General features: G+C 47.6%; 1 protein-coding gene across 1 annotated transcript; it reads right to left on the reverse strand.

The window, feature by feature from the left end:
* Nucleotides 1-1632: 1632 nt before the first annotated feature.
* On the reverse strand, nucleotides 1633-22305 carry OASL (2'-5'-oligoadenylate synthetase like). The gene is made up of 7 exons (XM_047828274.1): nucleotides 21898-22305; nucleotides 19252-19451; nucleotides 15390-15672; nucleotides 14048-14223; nucleotides 6952-7193; nucleotides 3671-3818; nucleotides 1633-2635 (listed from the first exon to the last, which is right to left on the reverse strand). The coding sequence occupies exons 2-7, from the start codon at nucleotides 19447-19449 to the stop codon at nucleotides 2135-2137; spliced, it is 1548 nt and encodes a 515-aa protein (XP_047684230.1). The 5' UTR covers nucleotides 19450-19451; nucleotides 21898-22305; the 3' UTR covers nucleotides 1633-2134.
* Nucleotides 22306-22614: the final 309 nt, after the last annotated feature.

The following is a 22614-nucleotide window of genomic DNA, read 5'->3' on the forward strand; positions in this document are numbered from 1 at the left end:
CCACCGCGAAGGATTGTGGGGAGCGTTCCACTAGCAACCCTTCTCCACCACGGCACTGAGGGCGGAGACGCGCAGGGCATTGTGGGGATTGTAGTTCTCAGGCTCAGTCCGCCCTCGGTTCCCCCGGACTGCCCTGAGGGTTTCCTCAAATATGAGAGCTAGAAGAGCCTAAGAGGTGAACTCCATCCTTTTCTTGATGAGGAAAATGAGACCTACAGAGGAAAAGGAACTGCCTAGGTCATACCAGAACCTTGACTCCAGCCCAGACCTACTGAATCGGAACTTGCATTTAACCGTGATTGCCTGGTGATTGGTGTGCACATTAAAATTCAAGAGGCACAGTCCCGGATGATTCTTTTTTTTTTTTTTTTTTTTTTTAAATTTTTTTTTTAACGTTTATTTATTTTTGTGACAGAGAGAGACAGAGCATGAACAGGGGAGGAGCAGAGAAAGAGGGAGACACAGAATCTGAAACAGGCTCCAGGCTCTGCGCTGTCAGCACAGAACCCGACGCGGGGCTCGAACTCACGGACCGTGAGATCATGACCTGAGCCGAAGTCGAACGCTCAACCGACCAAGCCACCCAGGTGCCCCTCCCGGGTGATTCTGATGCATAGTTTGGTTTTGAAAACATTCTCCAATTTTTTAGCTCAGGACTTCTCCACTCAGCCTGCACATTGGAAACACTTGGGGAGCTTTTACATACTGACTCCTAGGACCCACCCAGGACCGACACATTAGAATCTCTGCAGTGAAGATACTCTGCTACGTAGGATGAACAAAGTGACTTTTGTCTTTGGGATGCTTCTCTTCGTGTTTTACCTTTGAGGCTGCGTGTCAGAAATTGTATTAAAATAAACTCTCGGGGTGGTGGGGGGGGGGCCTGGCTGGTTCAGTCGGTAGAGCATGTGACTTGATCTCAGGATTCTAAGTTCAAGCCCCACCCTGGGGCAGAAATTACTTAAAGGAAAAATAAAATCTTAAAAACAAAAACAAAACCTCTTTGGCCTTGGGCTTTTCTATTATGAAAGAGAGGAAGGTGACTTATTCATTCCTTTTTTCTTTTTTAGACAAGAATTTTCCCGTTACAACGTGGGTACTGGGGGCACTATCAAGAATAAAAGCCGGGGGTGGACTAGCCTGTCTACGCTATGGAAAGGAGGCAGTTGTTCTGTCCCTTAAGGCAAAAGAGGGCGGGGAATAGGTTACTATTGGTAAATTGCCCAGAGGCTGCTGAGAACCAATTATAAAGTACATTTTATATTCTATAGTAAGGGAGTAGTTCATCAGAAACCAGGGCAAAGGGGAGGAGTAAAAAGGAAACTTTTTACTGGTTGACGGGAGGAAACCTGATCACATGATATCCTCTGATGATAAAGATACTGTTCTTTTCCTCAAGTCCTTGGACCACTATGTACTGTTTGTGTGTGTGCATCAGGAGTTGAAGGGATCGTTTTACACTTCATCGTCCTCGCTGTCTTGGGCTTTGTCTCTGTCTGTCTCAGTTTCCCTGCAGTCCTCGCCTCCCAGAGTTAGGAGGCTCCAATGAGTAAGCAAGAACCACCAGGACGGCATCAGCACCCGTAGAAAGAGATGACGACCACCCAAAGGAGAATAAACAAAGGTTATTTATTTCCAACTTGCTATTGCAAGGGAGTCAGCCAGCATCCCTCATAAACTGGCAGAGATTCCAAGACAGGGAAAGCTTTATAGTGGAAAAAAAGGGAAGGCTTCAGGTATACTCTGATTGAAGCTGTTGGCATGGAGAAGCAGTAGGCAGCTAATTAGAAGCAGGGCCTCCTCTGTGATTGGTTAGGGAGCCTATCTGGATTTTTCTGGTTGGTTCTAAGTTGGAAGTGAGGTCGAATTAGGGAAGCTGGCAGTGATCAACCAAGTCCTGATGATTTGAGGGTGCTTGCTGCAGAGGTGATAGTTTGGCTTCCTGGCCTAGGGGACTGCAGAGGCTGTGGGTCAGAATTCTATTGTCATGTTTGGTCTGGCCACTGTCCATCGTATAGCAAGTGTCCCACATCCCTCCTGGCGGGGCTACGCTCACTATTTACAAAGCTGCTGAAGACATGGGACCTCCCCCAGGCGAGAGCTGGAGGAAGTGGTTGATATGCTGAGTCCCGGATTAGTTGGGCAGAAAAGGAAACTTTCCAGCTCTCTTCTCGGAGAGGATGAGGGTATCACTATCCCGGATACCATAGCTCCACAAAGACACCCAATCCTGCAGGACTTGGCCTTGGAACTCCAGCTGCTGCTGACTTGTGAGCAGCCCCTGCTTGTCTTCAATCTGCTGCTTCAGGCCCAGGATGAAGCTTTTGGGGTCAATGGCGTAGGCGTGGCTCCCACCATTGGGATGATTCACAAAGACCTGGATCTCGGGGGAGATGGTCTCTACCAGACAGATGCGGATGTTGGAGAAGACTCCGTAATAGGCCAAGGAGCACCGGCTATTGAGGGGCTGTCGCTTGCCACCAGGCTCCTGGAAGGACAGACGCTGTAGGCCCACGCAGCCCCGGTTCTGCCAGATCTTCTCTTTAACCTTCTTTATGGGTTCATAAGGGTTCACCCTGAGGATCAGATCTGAGTAACCCCACTGTTCCACGGTCACTTGGATGTCTCGTGCCCGCTGGAAGGGAGAGGAGAGGGAGAGGGTTAATTCCACCCTCCTCTGACATGCAAAATTTCCCTTTACCCCTCCTCGTGTTTCCAACAGCAGTAAACATTTGGGTTATGCCAACCACCTTCCAGGCCCTGGGCTGGGCACCTGTCACACTCTTCTGAATGCATTTTACTGTCACAGCAGCCCTACGACCTTGGTTCCTATTATCCCATTGTACAGATGAGGAAATTGTGGTCGAGCGTGGTTAAATAACTTACTGACCATCACAAAGGTGGTGAGGAACACTGTGGGTATTTGACCCAAGGTTGGTCAGATTTCAAAGTCTGTTCTGAACCACCATCAGCGGCCACGCTCGAGGGCCTGGGAGTCCCTGGTGGCTGAAGAACACCACCTGGAAGGTGCTGGGGAGGGTTGGACACCAGCTGATCGTTTCCAGAAGGAACATAAGCCCGGAATCCCCAAGTCTTCTGATTTTACAAGATAAAAGTCTTTGCACAATGGTTTTTAGATTCAGGAAAAACCCAGAGGCATACACTTTTCAGTCTATCTGTGGGCCTCAGTTGGCTGGTGGGCCCCACAAAGACCTGGGTGCAAATTCTGGCTCTGCTGCCCCTTTGCAGTGTGATCTTGGTTAATTAACTGAACCTGCCTGAGCCTCAGTTTCTTCATCCCTTGAGGGTAGGGGTTAAGTCTTATTTCTGCACTACTGTTGTTCCATTGCCCCTCCCCACAGCAACCCCAAATGCTGGCACAAGAGAGCTGTTGAACTGACTCGCCTGGGCTCAACTCATGCAAAGAATGATCGCGAGCATGACTGATTCTCTAGGGGGTTGTGGGAAAGAGAAAGACAAGGAGAACACGAGTTTGTAAGGAAGGCTGAGGCTCAGAGGGTTGAAAAAATGTCCCCGAGTTCACAGAGCTGGTGGGTGCCCCAGCCAGGCTTCCAACTTCCTGACTCCATCGACACAGAAGTAAGTATATGCTACGCAGTTACCCGCTTCCGAGCTTCAAGCCCTTGACAACCCCAAGAGGAGCCATTACCTTCACGGTCCAGCTGGGGACTGGATTCTCCTTGTCGTCATAGCAACAGTTCTGTTTCAGGCACTGGGAGGCCCTCTGAGCGACGATGTCCCATCTGTACCCTTCTGCCACATTGTGGGTGGGGTCAGCTGGATCCAGGATGACAGGCCTGCAACACAGGGAGAGGGTTCCCAGACTCTCTTCCGTCTGGAGGCCAGCAAGCCAGAAAGAATCCTGCTCAAGCGATCATCTGTTCCAACCACTGAGCACGTGCTGTGTCTGGAGCCCTGGGCGGGCTGTCAGGCCGAGAGGACCCAAGAACATTGGTGGAGAAGAAGCGAGTGGGGATGATTATATTTCCAAGAGTTCTTTTTGGGGAGAGGTGCGTGCAAGGTGTTTGGGGGGGGGTGTGTGGAGTGTTGAGATGCCCCAAGGGCATGGGTAGCGATAACAGGTACCCGCTTAGGCAGGTGGGCAGAGCTTTTGTTTTGCTGAGGCTCCATAGGTAAGTTGAAGGCTAGGGCTGCTGAAGTGCTTTGGATGATAGAAACACCACCACCACCACCAACTACTGATATTTATTGAGGCGCTGGGCCACACCCTGTGTGAATTCACCTATTTTAATCCTTCTAACAATTCTGAAAGGCAGCGACTATTGTTGTTGCTGTTGTTGCTGTTGTCCCCATTCCACAGAGGAGGGAACTGAGGCACAGACTTCTTTCTGTGAGTTCTCACAGCCAGCAAATGGGTGTTCTCACCCATGGGCTCTGCCTCAGTAGAGCAGGGGTTAGGCTGCCACCAAACGTCTCTCTTCTGTATAAATGGTGAATGAATTTTTAAAGAATATTGGCTTGAAGGAGGTCTAATCGCTTCCTTAAGTGGTGTGGGGTGGCCATACGTGTTGGATGCCAAGCCCATGATTAAGACCTGGCCCTTATACTCCAGGAGCTTCGGGCGTAGAAGGGAGCTGTGACTTTATCCGTGACAGAATGCAACATCCCTGCATCCCTGAAATAATCCTGCCTGAAAAAGGGGGAGGTGCCAGGCTGTCCTAGAGGGTGAGATCACCTGACCCAAAGTGACCCACCAGGTGACCTGACACATAGCACCTGTGCCCAATGGGTAGACTAGTTCCCTCTGGGGATTGGACCAGGGATGATGCAGGTTCTTCATCAAACGGAAGTAAGAGAGGAACAGGGCAGGTGTGGGGAGAGCAGCAGAGGTCATGGGAAGAAAGAGGGCGTGGGGACCACGAGAGAGACAGAGAAAGAGGGTGTCTGCAGGTTTGCCTTGCGTCCCAGTGGTTTTCTAACCTCACATTCCTGGGCATCCTTATAATAAAAATCCCCTTCTCATCAGGAGATTGGGGTTTTCTTCCTTGTAAAGAAATAAAAAGACCCAATACTCATATAAGGGAACAATAAATATTGCTTGCAGCTACCTAGAGCTAATGTAAAGACTTGTTTCAGCTGGGTGTCCCCAGAAGTAGGTGCCAAGAGCAGGATCTGAGTGCTAGGGGTTTATTTGGAAGGATATGTGGGGAAGCACCACATGTGGGGAAGGATATGTGGGCCACCGGCGGTCAGTTCCACTGCAGGGCCTCCGGGAAACAGTGTAGCACACGTGATCCAGACAGAGTCCTCCCATCTGATAGGAGGGAGCTGGGGTATTTATCCCCCAGCTTCCACCAGTCATTAGGGGAGGCTGAAAACCCTCAGGCAAAGGGACCCAAGTGCTGACGCTTCAGGTTGAGCCAGCCTTCGCAGAAATGGTTGATGGCCCAGGGCTTGGGGGCGGGCGTTGGTGCTTTTCCTAGAGCTCCATGTGCTCCAACGGCGTGAGCTACAATAATGAACATTTCCCCGGCATCTACCATAGACTGCACCCCGTAGGCCCTTCAGACTCTGACCCTTACAACAGCCTGCACAGTGGGTGCCAGTTTCTCCTGTTTTCCAGATGAGGAGCTGAGGCTCACAGAGGTGAGACAAAAAGGCAGGACTGGGATGACACCTGGCTCTCCGTGATTCTTTCCATTTTTCCATGCTGTCGCTAAAACGCACCGAAATGGGCTTTTGGAAGCCAGAGAGGAAAGCGGGGCGAGGTTCCTTGAGGGACAGGAAAATGCCCCTCAACCCCTCAGGGCCCCTGCGAGTTTGAAAGGTGGCCAACTTTTTTTTTTTTTTTTTTTAGTTTGGATATCATTAATTTATTATAAAAGAGAGACATGAAAATTATTTACATGATGAAAGATTTCGCAACTTCACTGGAACAGGCAGCTTCACTTCACGCCATTTCAATAATGATTTGTTTCAGTCTACATACTTTCCGTCTCTAAATAAGAGATAATCCATCTCTAAATAAGAGATGCCACCATCTCTAAATAAGAGATAATCCTTGACGAGGCACCTGGGTGGCTCAGTGGGTTGAGCATCCCACTTCGGCTCAGGTCATGATCTCACGGTTCATGAGTTCAAGCCCCACATCCGGCTCTGTGCAGGCAGCTCAGAGCCTGGAGCCAGCTTTGGATTCTGTGTCTCCCTCCCTCTCTGCCCCTCTCTCGCTCATGCTCTGTCTCTCTCTCGCTCTCTCCAAAATAAATGAACGTTAAAAAATTTTTTTAGGGGCACCTGGGTGGCTCAGTTGGTTAAGCATCCGACTTCGCTCAGCTCATGATCTCACAGTTCGTGAGTTCGAGCCCCACGTCGGGCTCTGTGCTGACAGCTCGGAGCCTGGAGCCTGCTTCAGATTCTGTGTCTCCCTCTCTCTGCCCCTCACCCGCTCACACTCTCTCTCTGTCTCTCAAACATAAATAAACATTAAAAATTTTTTTTTAATTTTTTTTTTTTTTAAAAGAAAGAATCCTTGTCATCTAGAACTACTTTGGTGCCTCCATATTCTGGAAGAAGAACTTTATCTCCACCTTTCACATTGACTGGTTGAATCTCTCCATCCTTTCCTTTAGATCCCCATCCACCGGCCACCACTGTTGCTTGCAATCCTTCTCCTTGAGATTTTTCTGGAAGCACAATGCCTCCGTGGATTACAATTTTGGCGGGACCCCTTTCAACTAAAACTCGGTCCAAGAGGGGAAGCAACTTTCTAAACGCCTGTTCTGCCATCACTCCGGCCGCCCCAGTTGGTACTCCGAAAGACGGCCACCTAGAGGTGTGCCCCGAGTCACTGTGAGATTCCGGTTCAGTTTTACTACTTGATAAAGCCCAGCCAATCAGTGTGACACCGCTTTTGCCTCCCTTCTCTCTCCGGTCTCCGTGGGATGTGGCGAGCAAGCAGGGGCCCAGTACCTGTCTCTTTTGAACTGTTTTCTGACAAAGCCCTTGATGAGTGGGTTCTGGAATGTGTAGTACTTGGTCCAGTAAATGCAGAGGAACTCATACTCCTGGAGCAGCTCCATGACAGTGGCAAAGCCCTCGTCCAGCCTGAAGCTCTCGTCCTCCTGGGCACCTACTTCCCAGGCGTAGATAGTCAGCAGCTCAAGGGCATAGACAGGGGGCAGCGCCGCCCTTGGGCACTTGGCTTTCACGTACTGTAGAAAGAGACCCGGGAGAGAGAGACCCCAAGGTTGTGTGTCAGGATCCGCTCTGGACGGACCACAAACTGGAAAACCCAACTTCCTGTGTCAGCTCTGCCACCTACCGGCTGTGTGATCCTGGCCAGTCACTTTCCCTTTCGGGCCCTACATGATTTTCCTGGTTTTAGACTTAAGGGGCTCGTTCAGTTGGCCCAGTGGGTTTCAAAGTATGCTTTTTTTTTAAGGTTTCATTTAAAGAATTTTTAAAATATTTATTTTCAAAGACAGAGACAGAGAGAGCAGGGGGAGGGGCAGAGAGAGAGAGAAAGAGAAAGACACATACACACACACACACACACACACACACACACACACAGGATCCCAAGCAGGCTTTGTGCTGTCAGCCCTGAGCCTGATGTGGGGCTCACAAACCCTGAGATCATGACCTGAGACTAAATCAAGTCACTTTAACGAACGGAGCCACCCAGGCAGCCTTTAGAAGATTTTATTTTTATGCAATCTCTACACCCTACACGTGGGGCTTGAACCCACAACCCCGAGATCAAGAGTTGCATCCCTCAAACTAGGCTTGACATAACCCCTGGTGTGGACTTACAGAGAGATGTCCCACGGAGTGAGGGGTGGGACTCTGCTACTAGATCCCAGCCTAAGCAGCTCAATTTCTATCTCTCTTAGTGTACTGGGCTTCTGAAAGTTTTCCTTCAAAGAAAAGTCTTCTTAGCTGATAGAAAAAAAAAAAGGGAGGGGTGGGAGGTATCTATAGAATTTGTCAATAGCTGAGATTCTGTGGGGAACGCAGAATGCTCTAGCAGGCATCTCTTTCTTCTCCATTGTATAGCGGCGATGCTGGTTGGAGGATGGGATTAGCATCCCCCTCAACTCCAGGGTGGGTCCTGACTGGACAGGGTCATCAGCATAAACCTATTCCCCTTGCTGAGTGATTGGTTCAAGAGAAGCTTGTGATGTGAGCTGGCAATGTGAGTGAAGCCCAGGGGGGCTGAAAGGACAGAAATCTTCTCCCATGTGTGGATGTGAGGGCAGAAATAGCTGTGGCCATTTTGCCATCCTGAGGTTAAATCAGCCTGAAATCTGAGTTGGGAGAGAGAGAGAGAGAGAGAGAGAGAGAGAACTTGAGGCAACTCTAGAGAAAACAGACCTGGAGACACCCCCCCCCAACAGTGCCTGAAACCCCATCCCCACTGTTACAGGTTTTCACACATGAGCTGATAATTCTTCTTGGTGTTTAAGTCAGTCTGAGTTGGTTTTTCTCTTACTTGCAAAAGAAAGCATCTTAACTTAAGCATCTTAAAGAAAAGCATCTTTTCTTAAAAAGAAAGCATACCAGTCACTTCTTGTCTAAACAGTTTTTCTAGTATTCAGTTAGAAAATGAAAATTTCTGTCAAACATCCAGCTATTTGGTTCGTGGATGTGAAATTGACATCTTGCCCTGTGGCCACTAACACCCCATAGTCAAAGGGGGGAAAAAAACCCTACTTCGACCTTGAAACAAACAAAAACAGGTCATCTAAAGGACAACAACTTTATTCTCAACTTTTAGAAGCATTTTTTCATTGAATTAAAATTTATTTACAAATTAATGAATTTGTTTTCATAACATTTTTTGAATTCACACTTAAAACTCAAGACTAATGTAATTTTGTTAAGAATTCAAACTCATAGCAATACAATTTATTTTCTCCAGTATTAGGGAGATTTTACTAGTGGGATTCTTTTTTTAAAAGCTTATTTATTTATTTATTTTGAGAGAGAGAGAGCTGGGGAGGGGCAGAGAAAGAGGGAGAGGGAGAATCCCAAGCAGGCTCCACATTGACAGAGCAGAGCTGGACGCGGGGCTCAAGCCCATGGACCGAGAGATCATGGCCTGAGCTGGAGTCTGATGCTTAATCACCTGATCCATCCAGGTGCCCCTACTAGTGGGATTCTTAAAATTTAGATGATAAATATAATGCAGAATGCCTGTAATCGTAAGATGTAAGCCTTAGGGAACATGAGCCCCTTCATTCTCTTAGGAGCTTCAACAGACTATTTAATGGTACAAAGAAAAACAACAAAACAAAACAAAACAAAACAAAACAAAACAAAAAAAACCCAGAAGAAAACATCTGTGTTCCCTTCCAGGGCTGATCTTCAGAGATACTTTGCTTTCTCCGTGTTCAGAATGTTTCTGACTCTTGCAATGGCGCCGTCTGAGATATGTCATGACCTTTCTAGATATGATAAATGTGAGAAAATTGCCATTTTTCCATGACCAGACAAACTCTAAACCTAGTCTTGATAATTGTTGTTTCTTTAAACACCTATTATATTTTCCACTGGCTTAAGCCTTTTCTTCTGCAGTCTGATTCCCTGGCAAACTAGCCTGCAAGTTCTCATTTAATAAGTGACTTTTGTCTGTTAGTTTCTTTTTGCAGCAGGAGGTCTGTCTCACTGAGACTGTCCAGGAGGATTGATTTCCCAAACGACCTGAACTGTGTTGCCTGAGAAATGTACCCCATGGGCTTTGACATTTGGACACGCCCCTCTTCCAGCTCCCAGGGTGGACCTTGTGTGGCAACAGCTTTACCCTTGCTGATGTTTCTTTCCACCTTCCCCAATCCGACTGTTTGTACGTCTGATCCTAATTAAGTCTGATTCTTGGCCAAATCCGATTCTGGTTCGTGTTCTTACTTATTTGTACAGGGCCGTTTATGTCCCTTTTGGTGACAATGACCTGTGCATCTAGTTTTATGGTTTGGCCATTTGGTCTCTATGGGGAGACAGATGATAGGACTTTATTCTCTGCTGGGTGGCAGTTGATGGGACTTTGCTTGTATTTTGCGTCTTTCTCTGTTTCTCTTTTGGTCTGTTTTTTTTCTTGAGGATTCTGGAATCTCCCAGGAAGCTCACTGTTGTTGTCTTATGAGTTTTTAAATTACTCAAAAAGTTGTCTGCATGTGTGAATATGTGTGCATGTGTGTGCACATGTATACATGACTCGTGGAAAACAGCCCTATGAGATGAGGAGCTGACTGATGGCTGGATTTCACCCTGTGTTTACTTTTGACCATAATTAAAGTAGTAAAACCAAAAGTGGTAGTTCTTTTTGTTTTTGTATATAAAAGAAGAAAACATTTTACAAAAGAATGATCTGATTACAATATAATCTATTGGTAGGTAGATTTCTTTCTTCCCACTCAGAGATTGGAAATTTATGGAGCATAATTGGGAATAAATTCATATTCCCAAAAGGGGACTGAGGCAGAAGTTCACCAGATTCTTTTATTCCAGAAGCGGATGACTTCATAAAAGCAGATTGCTTAACCAAAGATCAACAAAATGAGAATTAATTACCCAGATTAATGCTCTATTTTTGATGGATATGTGACAAAAAAAAAAAAAAAAAGACCCATTCTTTCTTCTTAATCTAATTTCTATCCCCAATCTATAGCTATACTTGGGCAAGCTAAGTTTAAACGTTCTTTAAATGACATATTATTCCAACACCTCAGGATAAAAAATGCCTATAAAAATTCCTACCATCGATTATAATCTAACAAATCCTCAGAAAAACAAAGATAATGATGCTGTAAAAGCATAGCATATATAAATTGGCCCTGTTTACAAAACTATTCAGAATGATGGTCAAACATTTATAGAGTGATTTTATTAACTTCTTTTTCATGAATACGTAGCATTTACATAAGTTCAATACAAATTTATCCTTCTTCCTACGAGGATAGGTTTAGACAAGGCAATGTGTCAATTAACCGATAACCAATAATAAATCAAGTTTATAAATAAAATTGTTTTCATGCAAGAAATCTCATTTCATTAGGTGTGAAAATTCCACTATTAAGAATCAAAGACAGGGGTGCCTGGGTGGCTCAGGTAGTTGAGCGCCCAACTCTTGATTTTGGTTCAGGTCATGATCCCAGGGTCATGGGATTGAGCCCCACATCAGGCTCTGTGCTGGGCATGGAGCCTGCTTAAGATTCTCTCTCTCTCTCTCTCTCTCTCTCTCTCAGCCCCCTCCCCAACTCTCTCTCTCTCACACATAAATAAAATTAAATTAAAATTAAGAAAAAGAATCAAGGACAGGGGCACCTGGGTGGCTTGGTCAGTTAACTGTTTGACTCTTGATTTTCAGCTCAGGTCATGATCTCATGGTGGTGAGATCCAGCCCACGTTGGGCTCTGTGCTGGGCCTGCAGCCTGCTTAAGATGCTCTCTCTCTCCCCTCTCTCTCTCTCTGCCCCTCTCCCTCAAAAGAATCAAGGACAAAATAAAACAGACCAGAAAGACAGATAATGTATGATTCCATTTAAATGAGGGACCCAGAGAATAGGCCAATTCACAGAGACAGAAAGTCGAATGGTGGTTGCCAATGCCTGGGGAGGAGGAGGATGGGGAGTTACTATTTACTGGGTGCAGAGTTTCTGCCTGTGAGGATGAAAATGATCTGGGAACAGACAGTGGTGAGGTTTACACAGCATTGTTAATGTAATTAATGCTGCTGAACTGTATACTTAAAATGGCAAAAAAAACAAAAACAAAAAAAAACCAAAAAACCCCCAAATGAACAAAAAACCTTGTGTGAAAAGCACAACTAAAACACTGGGAAAAGTCCCATCTCGTTCCCAGAACTGTACTGAACTAAATACTTCCAAATATAAGAAACAAACATCATTTTGTCCGTAAAAGAAAAACAAAAACAACAACAACAAAAAAGCAAGAATAACCCCCTCCTCTTCACACATGGAAATGATGCTTATAAAATCCCTGCCAGAAACTGATCTGATACTGTTGTAAGGCTGATAGAAGCCCAGCATTATATAGATGGCAAAAATAACACTTTGGGGACAGGCTACGAGCATGAACACGCTTAGACGTCTCTAAGATCGGTGATAACCTTACAGTCAATTTGAAAGATGAAACCCCCGAGGAGCTAAGTTGCGTGCTCCCTGGTTTCCGACCCCCTAGTTGATGGACTGAAAAGAAGAACGAAATACTTCTGAGCCATGAAAGCACATGACAACTCCTGGTACTTTACAAAGCCTCCAAACAAACAAACAAACAAACAAAACTTCAATCTTTTAACCACAATGAGACTCTAGTTGTGTTTACCAAATAGCATGAGCTCTCTATGTCCTTCTATGTTGACCGACACATCTTGCAACACTCAGCTAAACAAAACTAGTTGAAGCAAAGATATCACATCAGTAACACTGAACCAAAAAACTGTTTTAAGAAACCACACGTGATCAAATCCCTGTTTTAAGGGAGAAGGCTTGAACAAAAACAGAAGGGAGGATTGTAGAAGGAAAGCTGATATGTTGTCCCGTGGATATTACCAAAAAAAAAAATGTGTATATCTTATGCAGGAAGAAAACATTCAGCGCTCAAGCAAACAGACAAAGCGAGCAAATGAATCATTCTTTTGGGTTCAAATTCTTCAAGTCCACAAAACCTTGCATCATTTCCTGTAAGTAATTGACTCACCAACAAAACCAATTTTATTCTTGGCTTTGGCGATGCTGGTGTGCGAAGATACATCACAACCTTGGTTGATGTGATGATCATGTAAGAAAATGGCTATTTTTCCACCAAGTAACTGCAAACTTACTAACCTTGGAAAGTTTTTAAGTTCTTAATGTTTATTTATTTTTGAGAGAGACAGACACACACACACACACACACACACACACACACACACACAGTGTGAGCGGGCGAAAGACAGAGAGAGAGAGGGAGATACAGAATCTGAAACAGGCTTCAGGCTCTGAGCTGTCAGTACAGAGCCCGACCCGGGCCTTGAACCCACGAACTGTGAGATCATGTCCTGAGCCAAACTCGGATGCTCAACCAACTGAGCCACTCAGGAGCCCCTTGATTTTTAAAAAAATACTTTTTTCTTAAAAAAAAACAACTTCCTTTTTAAAAATGAACAAATCTTTCTAAAATATGACTTTCTGACCATTTATTTATTTATTACAATTTTTTTCCTTACCCTTTTTTTTAAATAAGAAAGCAGCTCGGGGCGCCTGGGTGGTGCAGTCGGTTAAGCGCCCGACTTCAGCCAGGTCATGATCTCGCGGTCCGTGAGTTCGAGCCCCGCGTCAGGCTCTGGGCTGATGGCTCAGAGCCTGGAGCCTGTTTCCGATTCTGTGTCTCCCTCTCTCTCTGCCCCTCCCCCGTTCATGCTCTGTCTCTCTCTGTCCCAAAAATAAATAAACGTTGAAAAAAAAAATCTTTAAATAAGAAAGCAGCTCCCCCCCCCACCCTGCCCTTTTTCATTTTTGAGTTTGTTTCCGAATTTTCCTTTTGTAATTTTAGACGACTTGTTCATTTGGATATTTTGTAATATCCTTGGTGCCTTGCAAACTATCACGTGTGAAATCTAAAAAGTAGCTATTAGTGGATATATTTAGTCAATAGTGGTTGTGATAGGAACCCGACCATTTGTGGGGGGAAATTGGTGTGGGTGCAATTAAACAAAACTTTCCTCTGGTTAGTCCTTAACCAGCTGAGATTAACTAATGTCCACAGAACTCAGTGAAGTTGACATTAGCCAACATAGACCGTAACTGGGGTTTTACAAACATTTGTTTACTGAAATACTGTGTGTTCCTTATTTTCCTCCTTCCTTCTCTGTTCCTCTTTCTCCTCCTCCTCCTTTCCCACCTTTCTCCACTGTTTCACTTTACTTTTACAGTTTAAAAGATTAGCAGTTTCTTCCCCCTCCCCCAGTTTCCTGGAATGACAAATCAGCCCCGCCCTCCCCCCCCCCCCCCCCCCCCCCCCGCTTCTTCCAGCGACCCCTTCTGCCCCCATCCTGGCAGCCCCCTCACCTGCAGGTACCAGTGTTTTACCAGCCGCAGGAGGCTTTTCAGCTTGGTTGGCCGATGTTTCACAAAGTTCCTCTGCAGCTCACTGAAGGATGGGGAGAAGTTTCCAGGGTAACCGTGGGCCTCAATCAGACTCACATAGACCTCAGGAGGTGGCCGAGAGTTGGAAACAGAAGGCCCTGAGTGGGAGGAGGCAGAGGTAGAGAGTGGGGATTTAGGAAGCCCCAGGTTGATAAGAAGTCTATGGAGCTAGCCTGCTCATGCATTGGAGTGTCTCTCCAGGGAAACCTGAGACCTCACAGTCTAAGGGAATCAAGGTTTGCCTTGCTTGATTGTACTTCTGGAGAACCAAAAGTGGGCTTTCCACTCCTCGGGTCTCAGAAGACTGTGGTCTTCTCTCCACATCCCAATACCCCAGGTTTCCTTAATGTCTGCTTTGGATTTCTTTCTCGGGGATTTATTCCAAACTCCTGACCCCAGAAGCAGAGAACCAGTTCCAGATAAGAAAGCTGGGCTCCTCAAGCAGTGTGCTGCTGAACGCCGTGCTTTCGTGGCATGCATCACTAATGCATCTGGGCACTCTCTTTCTTGCTCACGTAGGATCCCACTTCTGACACCTTCTCTACAAAGCAACTCCTGGCAACCACTCTAGTTAATAGGAGCTGGCACAAGAGGAAACATGATCATCTGAGGTTGTAGCTGATACTGTTTACTTCAAACATCGAGGACTCTTTTTGCCTGAGGACAAACCAGAAGTGCTGGGGAGTTAATGGTCCTGGGAAGCAGCCGTCAGCCAAGGGTGACTGTGAAGTTGGGGAATAAACTCCAACATCCCACTTGGGATTCAGTTGAGGGGTACTGTACACGGTGACTTAGAGTTCTCCAGGAGCACAAAGCCCTGTGGTTCATAATGGTGACCTTACGATGCTTCTTTCCTCCCCTGTCCCTCTCCCGTATTTCTCTATCAGCATCTCCTGGGACTGCTTGTCCTCAAACCCTTGTCTCAGGGTCTGCTTCTGGAAAAGCACAAACACTACACCTGTGATAAATGCTACAGAAGCACCCCAGATTATGCTTCTAACACATTCCCCTCTGTGGGTCTCGTCTCCTCTTGCAATCATATATTTATCCACATGATTATTTGGTAAGCGTTTCCCGAGTTGGGTGACATAGTGGCCCAAGTTGGGCCAGTCCTGGGCCCTGTGGTCGCTGAGCCCCCAGCTCAGAACATGGGTTGAATGGACGAATGCAGGTGTCTGCATGTGGTCATGAATGGGAGGTGAGGGAATTCGGGTCTCCCGGGGAGGGCAAGTGTGTGAATCAGATCGGCTTCCCCTCCCCTTACCCAGGGCCCCGTAGGCAGGCACGACGGTGACAGTGACGAGCTCTGCGGTCTTCCTGGTCTGGATGGTAAAGACGAGGGCATCGGGGGCTCCTTGGACTATTTCCACGTTCTCGAGCCCAAGGGCCAGTAGGTCCCGGCAACACCACAGCTTTTTCCACATCAGACTCAGAACGGCTTGGTGGTACCTGGCCTCCTCCCGGAAGCTGTGGAAACAGCTCAGGAACACCACCAGTTCCACCTCCGAGGTTCTCCTGAGCACCGTGCCATTCCCAAAGGAGCCTACCTGCGGAACACAGAGCCCCGTCACCCTGAGCCACTGCCCCTGCCAGGCAGTCCCTGAGGCTCCTTATAGGAATTATCCCACGTAACGTCCACCGCAGACCAGAGGTACGGGTGGGGGGTACCGCCGTCCCCCTCTTTCCAGGTGAGAAAACTGAACTTTCAAGAGACTAACTCACTCACCCAGGGTCACACAGTGCACAGAAGGGTCTGGGTTTGAACCCAGGCAGCCGGACCCCAGAGCCCACACTTCTTATTAATGACAATGCATTGCTTCTGAGACGGGGTATTCTCAACCTGTGGAGTGACGCCTCCTCCAAGAAACCTAGTGGCGCCTTCTGTACAGCGCATTCTGAGCCTTCTGGGTGTCTGAGTAATTTCATGACAGTAAAAAGTGGGGCGCAGGATTGCCTGGTGGATAAGAACCGTAGGGCAGCCTGCGGGATGGGGCAGCCTGACTTTGACCCCGATTCTTGCCCTTGTTTCTCAGCTGTGTGATCATCGTGAACCCTCATTTCTCATCTGTGAAATGAGAAGAGTAATGGCACTTGAGTCACTGGGAGGAGACTCGGTGTATCACTGGGATGATACATAAGGCATGGCAAGGGCTTACCACGTGCCCGGAATGCAGGAGGTCAGCAATATATTTCTCATGCTCTTCTTTGTCTAGTGGACTGAGATCATCCCTCCTCTGCCTGGGATTCTGTTTCCCCATCTGGATGGAAGGGGCCTGAGCTGGACAAGTTGGAAGTGGTCTATTCGATGTTCTGAGAGTCTAGACCTGCTCTCCCGCCCCTCCTGCCTCTGTTATACAAAGCCCCACAACTCTCCAGCCTCAGGTTGGGCGGTAGATTTGCTAGTGATGCCCCAGACCTCAAGTTGGCTACCTCTTCTGGGGGGGTGGAGTCACCAAGGGTTGATTATAATCCAGCTGTCACGGGGTGAACACTCACTATATCACTGAAGGCCCTTTACACATACAGTATCTTTTAATCCTAACACCCGCTGATTGAGGTGGGTACAGGTATGATTGTCCCCAGTGCACAGATAAGAAAACTGAGGCAGTGAGGATTGATCAACTTGCCTTGGACTCCGAGCCAGGAGTCATAGTCAGTCAGATAAAGGGGCAGAAGACAAGGGTGGTTCTTCTCCCTTTCTTTCCTGTGACCCAAGTCTCTGAGGCAGGCCCTGGTTCTGAGGAGAAGACTGCCATCTTTTCTTCCCCCGCCCTTTTGCATTCTCTTCCTTCACTGAGACCCAGCATTTCTGTCCCATTTGGCAGGGCTGGGGATGGAACCCTGTGTGTGAATGAAGGGCTCATCCCCCTGAAAGCTATAGGCTTCCTGCCGTTTTCAGTGGTAAGACCCAGGCAGAGAAGAAAGAATATTCTAGAATGATCTTCATGACTTGCTTCAGCCTGAATCTGTTTAAACCCAACTCGTTCAAGGACAAGCCCAGTAAATCAGGTTTTTGGGAGTGGGTGGGGGGGCGCGGGAAGAGGGTTTAGAGTCTGAATAAAGCAATATTTCTCATTGACCATTGCTTTTGGGCTATCTCTTTTATTTTGTGGTTCCAGGGAGGAGGCAAGGGCTACAGTCTTCGGGCAGAGTTTGAGGGCTGGGTAAATACCACTTCCTGCCATCAAAACTCATCCTCTTTGTAGCATCCTATAGCCTCCGGACCTGCCCCATTTCATCTACTCCATTCTCTGGATTGTTAGGGGTGGGGTAGGCTGGGAGGCTCTGCCTGACTCAGAGCAAGAATTTATAACAACGCTTTTGTTTTTGAGCATGTACCAGGCGCCAATTTTTTTTTTAAGGTTTGTTTATTTTTGAGAGACAGGGCATGAGTGGGGGAGGGGCAGAGAGAGGGGGAGACACAGAATCCGAAGCAGGCTCCAGGCTCTGAGCCGTCAGCACGGAACCCAACGCGGGGCTCGAACCCATGAACCGTAAGATCATGGCCTGAGCTGAAGTCGGATGCTTAACCGACTGAGCCACCCAGGCGCCCCCAGGTGCTAATCTTTTAGCTTTTAGCTTTTGCTGGACAAGGAGGAAATGGTGATGAGGAGACAGAAGCTTGAGAGAGAAGAGGAGTTAAGATCACGCAGCTGGTAAAGAACTGGTAAAGAAAACATGCCGAGAGTCAAACCCTTGTCTGTGGAAATCATACGGCCTCAGGCTCTAGGTGCTAGGGGTGGGTGTAAGGAAGGGCTAGGGACCTGAGATTTCTAAATCCTTCCCTGAGGTGGCTGCCCCTGGAGACAGAACTAGAGCACTGGGCTGGAAGTCAGGTGCCCTAATTCTAGTCTTGCTTTTGCCACTAGCTCTCTGGGTGAACTTGGGACATCTATCACCCTCTCTGTGCTGCTGTTTCCTTCATTTTTAAACAAAGGTGTGGCTGAGACTGTCTGATTCTCCAGGGCCGTTCTCGCTTTGACCTTCTTGAATTTTGACTCTAGCCAGGTCAAGAGGCAGCTGAAGGAAGGGCTTGGGGGGACATCTCAGTGAGGGCAGCCTGGAGCCCCGGCTGTGGAATCAGATAGATCCTGGTTCAAATCCCGGCCCCACCACTAGCTGTGTGACCTTGGGTAAGTCACCTCGCCTCTCTGAGCTTCCATCAAAGAAAACTTCTTTTTTTTTTTTTTTAAGGTTATTTTCTTTCTTTTGAAGGCTTCATTTAATTTTTTTTTTTAATTTACATCCAAATTAGTTAGCATATAGTGCAATAATGATTTCAGGAGTAGATTCCTTAGTGCCCTTTACCCATTTAGCCCATCCCCCCCCCCCACAACCCCCCGTAACCCTCAGTCTGTTCTCCATATTTATGAGTCGTTTCTGTTTTGTCCCCCTCACTGGTTTTACATTATTTTTGTTTCCCTTCCGTTTACGTTCATCTAAGAAAACTTTTTTCATCTAAAACTTAAAAACGTAGAAGAATAGAAAGAGAACACAACGAGCACTCATAGATCCAGCCAGTGAGATTCAACAGGTTTACACTTCTCGCCACATTTGCATCATCAAAAACACTTTAAAGCAGATTACAGATACTTTTTCCTTGAATACTTTAGGGAGCACATTTCCTCCCATAACCGCCAAACTGTTAACACCTAATAAAGTCAACAATGGCTGCCTTAGATTACCTAATATCCAGGCTGTATTAAAATGTCCTTAATTGTGCCCACACTGTTATTTTCCAGATGGTCTACTTCACACCTGGATCCAATCAGAGACCTCGCATTGCATTTGGTCACTAGGAACCTTAAGCCTCCATTGTGCTCATCTGTGAAATGGGCAAAGGACAGTGCGTACCTCGCAGGGTGCATGGATTAGAGACAGGGTGTGTTAAGGGTTTGGGCTAGTGAACTACAATCACTGGTTTCCTTATCAGGCTTGTTCGGCTCAAGGCAGACAGTACGTACGTACGTACTACAGGGTGCACGCGGCTAGCTGGGGTGTCCTGACGTGGCAGCAGCGCGGGCTGAGGATAACGAGGCAAGACGTCCCCAAGCATCCTCTGACGCGAGGACCCCCATGCTGCCTTTGCCGGGCCCTGGCCTGTGGATGGGAGGGACCAGTCTCACCTTGACCACCTTCAGCACCCGCGCTTCCTGGTCCAGCCCATGCTCCCCCTCAAAGTGCTCTTCCCGCAGGAATTTTTGCACCGTCCGCACGGCCTCCAGGACCTCTTCTTTCCAGTCCCGGCTGGGCTGCAGCCACTGAGTCACGAAGGAGTCCAGCCGGGAGGCAGGGGTGTCATAGAGCTCTGGGGTCAGCGCCATCTCTGAATGAGGAGAGTACCACTGGGGCACAGATTTATAGCCACGCACCTACCCAGCTCCCTGCACACACCCACTTCTTTAAGGGGGCTCCCCCTCGGCTGACTGCCAGCGTCCTGTGGGATAAAGGGACCAGAGAGGAGACGGAACCAGGGGTGTCTGGGCTGACCTGGGTTCCTCTTCTTGGAGACCCCTGGCCGCGGCGAGGACACTGAGGGACAGCGAGCCAAGCTGGGAGATCTGGGGCCACCTTAAAATGCTTGGCTTCCAGTCCACCTTTTTGCTGTTGGTTTCGATTCTCAGCTTTTAGAGTTTCTAGAGTTTCCCTTTCATGACGTTTGGAAACTGAAATTGGCTTGGGTTTGGCCCCAGAGGAGGCAACTCTCCCAGTAGGTCAGAGTGGGATGGCATCCATCGGCCCGGCCACCCCCTCTTGTCACACAAAAATGAGGCTCAGAAAGACAAAGGGACTTGCTCACGGTCGGTCGGTTGGTGGTCAGTCAGGGTGAGCCAGGGGAACCCCAGAGTCCGGCAGAATAGACTGCCCGCCACACTCTTAACTTCTGTGACCCTCGCATAATTCATCTGTAAAAAATAATGCTAACCCACCCCCTAGGAGGTTGTGCAGATGAAGCACTGAGCATTGAGCACAGAAAGCACCCGGTAAATGCAAATATTATGATTCAGTCACTAAACACCTATTGAAAGCCTGCTAGGTGCCAGTTGCTGTGTTAAAAAGACAATGAGATGTAGTTCCTGTCCCAGGGGCTCCCAGAGCCGCTGGGGAGCCGGACAAGAGACTCTGAGAGTCCAGTGTGAGCCTTAAAAGACTGGGGACGCAGCCAGAAGGGAGAGGGCGTTCCAAGAACAAAGTAAAAGTCCGAACGATCCCGGTGTGTGCCAGGGACTCAGCTGTCAACTATGTGTTGGCACAGAAGGTAAAGGGGGGGGGGGAGAGGAGAGGGATGGGCCTGGACAGTTGGGCAGGAGTCGAATCTTGGCCATTCATTTGTTTATTCAACAAATATTGATTAGCTACTACGTGCCAGGCAGGTGCTGGGGATACAGCAGTGAAGAGACAAAAATCCCTGCCTGCAGAGGGCTTGCATTCTGATGGTGGGGACAGACAATAAACAGGATAACTATGTCAAATTTTATAGTAAATAAGATGGTGAGAAACGCTAAGGAGAAAAACAGAACAAAGCAAGAGGTTAAGAGGTACCCGGTGTGTGTGCGTGTATGACTGTTTAGATGTTCGGTCTTAAATGACGTGGTTGGAAAGGCCTGAAAAGGAGATATTTGAGCAAAGACATGAAGGAGGCAAAGAGTGAGCCACATATATGCTAGAGGGAAGAGGCTCATTCGTGGCAGAAGGAGCAGCAGGTGCAAAGGTCCTGTGGTATCAATGTGCCTGGTGGGTTTAAGGAATAACAGCATGACTGGAAGGGAATGACCAAAGGGGGAGAGCGGGAGGGGATGAGGTTTAAGTGGCAAAGGGTGGGGAGTAAATGCTATGGGATCTTCAAGACCACTGGGCCTGACTTTTACTCTGAATGAAATGGGGAGCCACTGGAGAGTTTCAAGCAGAGGAGTGACATGGTCTGACTTTTTTTAAGTTTATTTATTCTGAGAGAGGCAGAGACAGCGCGAATGGGGTTGGGACACAGAGAGAGGGAGAGAGAGAGAATCCCATGCAGGCTCCATGCTGTGGTCACAGAGTCGGATGCGGGGCTCCAACTCACGAAACCTCGAGATTCTGACCTGAGCTGAAGTCGGACGCTTAACTGTCTGAGCTGCCCAGGCGCCCCTCTCCTGTGTTATTTAAATGTGAATCCTAGACATGACATCATTTCCCTGCGTATATTTTGAATATAAACAAGTCTTGCTAATGGATAGAATATGATGTGAGACAAAGACTGGACTCAAGGACCACTTGGAAGCTTGGGGTTTAACAACTGGAAGGATGGAATTGTCCTTAACTGAGTCGGGAAAGACTGGGAAGGGCGTGTTGTGGAATGCCTCTAACCCTCAGGATTCTCACCTGTAAAACGGGAGAGAAGGTGTTAATCCTACTCCTCCATCTAACTTCTGGGGTTGGGGGGGTGGATAGGGATCCAATGACATCATGGTGGTAGAGAATCTTGGTGTCAATGCCATGTCGACACATGGAACTATGAATTTAGTGAGGAACAGAGAAAAAGAATTTTACTGAGCTGCAGAAGCAGATCTTACTCAAGGCTTTGGGGCACACCTGATCCGCTGTGATCTGCTCAATTTAGACTGATGAAAGGCTGGGGGGGTATTTGATTTTTTTAAAAGGGCAGGTCTAACAGCACCCCCCGCCCCCCCGCAGTGTCTCTCCCTGGGGCTGTGTAAGGGCTTTGGATTCTCTCTTGCTATGCGTGGCTCCAGTGCTCCATTGTCTGTGTGGAGGGGTGTCTTTTTACTCACCTGTAGACTTGAGCTGAGGCTGATCTGTTCCGATTGCATTTCTGCTTAGATGTTCACCCTTATTTAACTATACTGGGAACTGGTCCCAGGACTCAAAATCTGATAGGCGAACTAAAGCCAATAGATGGATTCTATGCTGGGTCAGCTGATTCCTTTGGGTGGTTAGGTTTGGACAGATGAGTGAAGCTATTGGGTAGGAGCATGGAATGGTCTACGACTCCAGCACCGGGCTTGTATGGGGGAGAATGGGCAATCTCAAAGAATGAGACATAGCTGGGGCACGGGTGGGGGAGCATTCCAAACCATGTGGTCTCCAAAACAGAACTGGCTTGAGACCGTCAGGAAGATAATAGGGAAGAATTCAAAGTCATTCTTTGGCTCGTTTGTTTGTTCAGCAAGTACGTGCTGAACATGTACACCAGGCCAGCAGCATTCTAGACCACGGGGACACAGGAATAAGGCTCTTGTCAAGTCTCTTTAAATCAGGGAGACTTATGATCCCCACATGGGAACACAATGAGGGTCCCAAGTGTTTTCACGGAAGGTCTGACCTGGGTGTAGGGGCAGAAAATGACTTGGAAGGCTTGTTGAGACACAGATGGTTGAGTCCCACCACCAAGAACTGACTCGGGTGAATCCGACATAGTTGTTGAGAAATCTCATTTCTAAGATGTTCCCAGGGGATATGCCAATTCTGCTGGTCTGGGGTCCATACTT

This window comes from Prionailurus viverrinus, chromosome D3, assembly GCF_022837055.1.
Source record: "Prionailurus viverrinus isolate Anna chromosome D3, UM_Priviv_1.0, whole genome shotgun sequence".
Classification (NCBI taxonomy): Eukaryota; Metazoa; Chordata; class Mammalia; order Carnivora; family Felidae; genus Prionailurus; species Prionailurus viverrinus.

Excerpts from the sequence above, each read along its gene's own strand:
- OASL (XM_047828274.1), bottom strand. The coding sequence starts at position 19,449 with ATGGCGCTGACCCCAGAGCTCTATGACACCCCTGCCTCCCGGCTGGAC. Across the intron at positions 7,194-14,047 it reads TAAAACACTGGTACCTGCAG|TACGTGAAAGCCAAGTGCCC; the intron begins GTGAGGGGGCTG and ends CTCTTTCTACAG. Across the intron at positions 3,819-6,951 it reads AAACAGTTCAAAAGAGACAG|GCCTGTCATCCTGGATCCAG; the intron begins GTACTGGGCCCC and ends CCTGTGTTGCAG.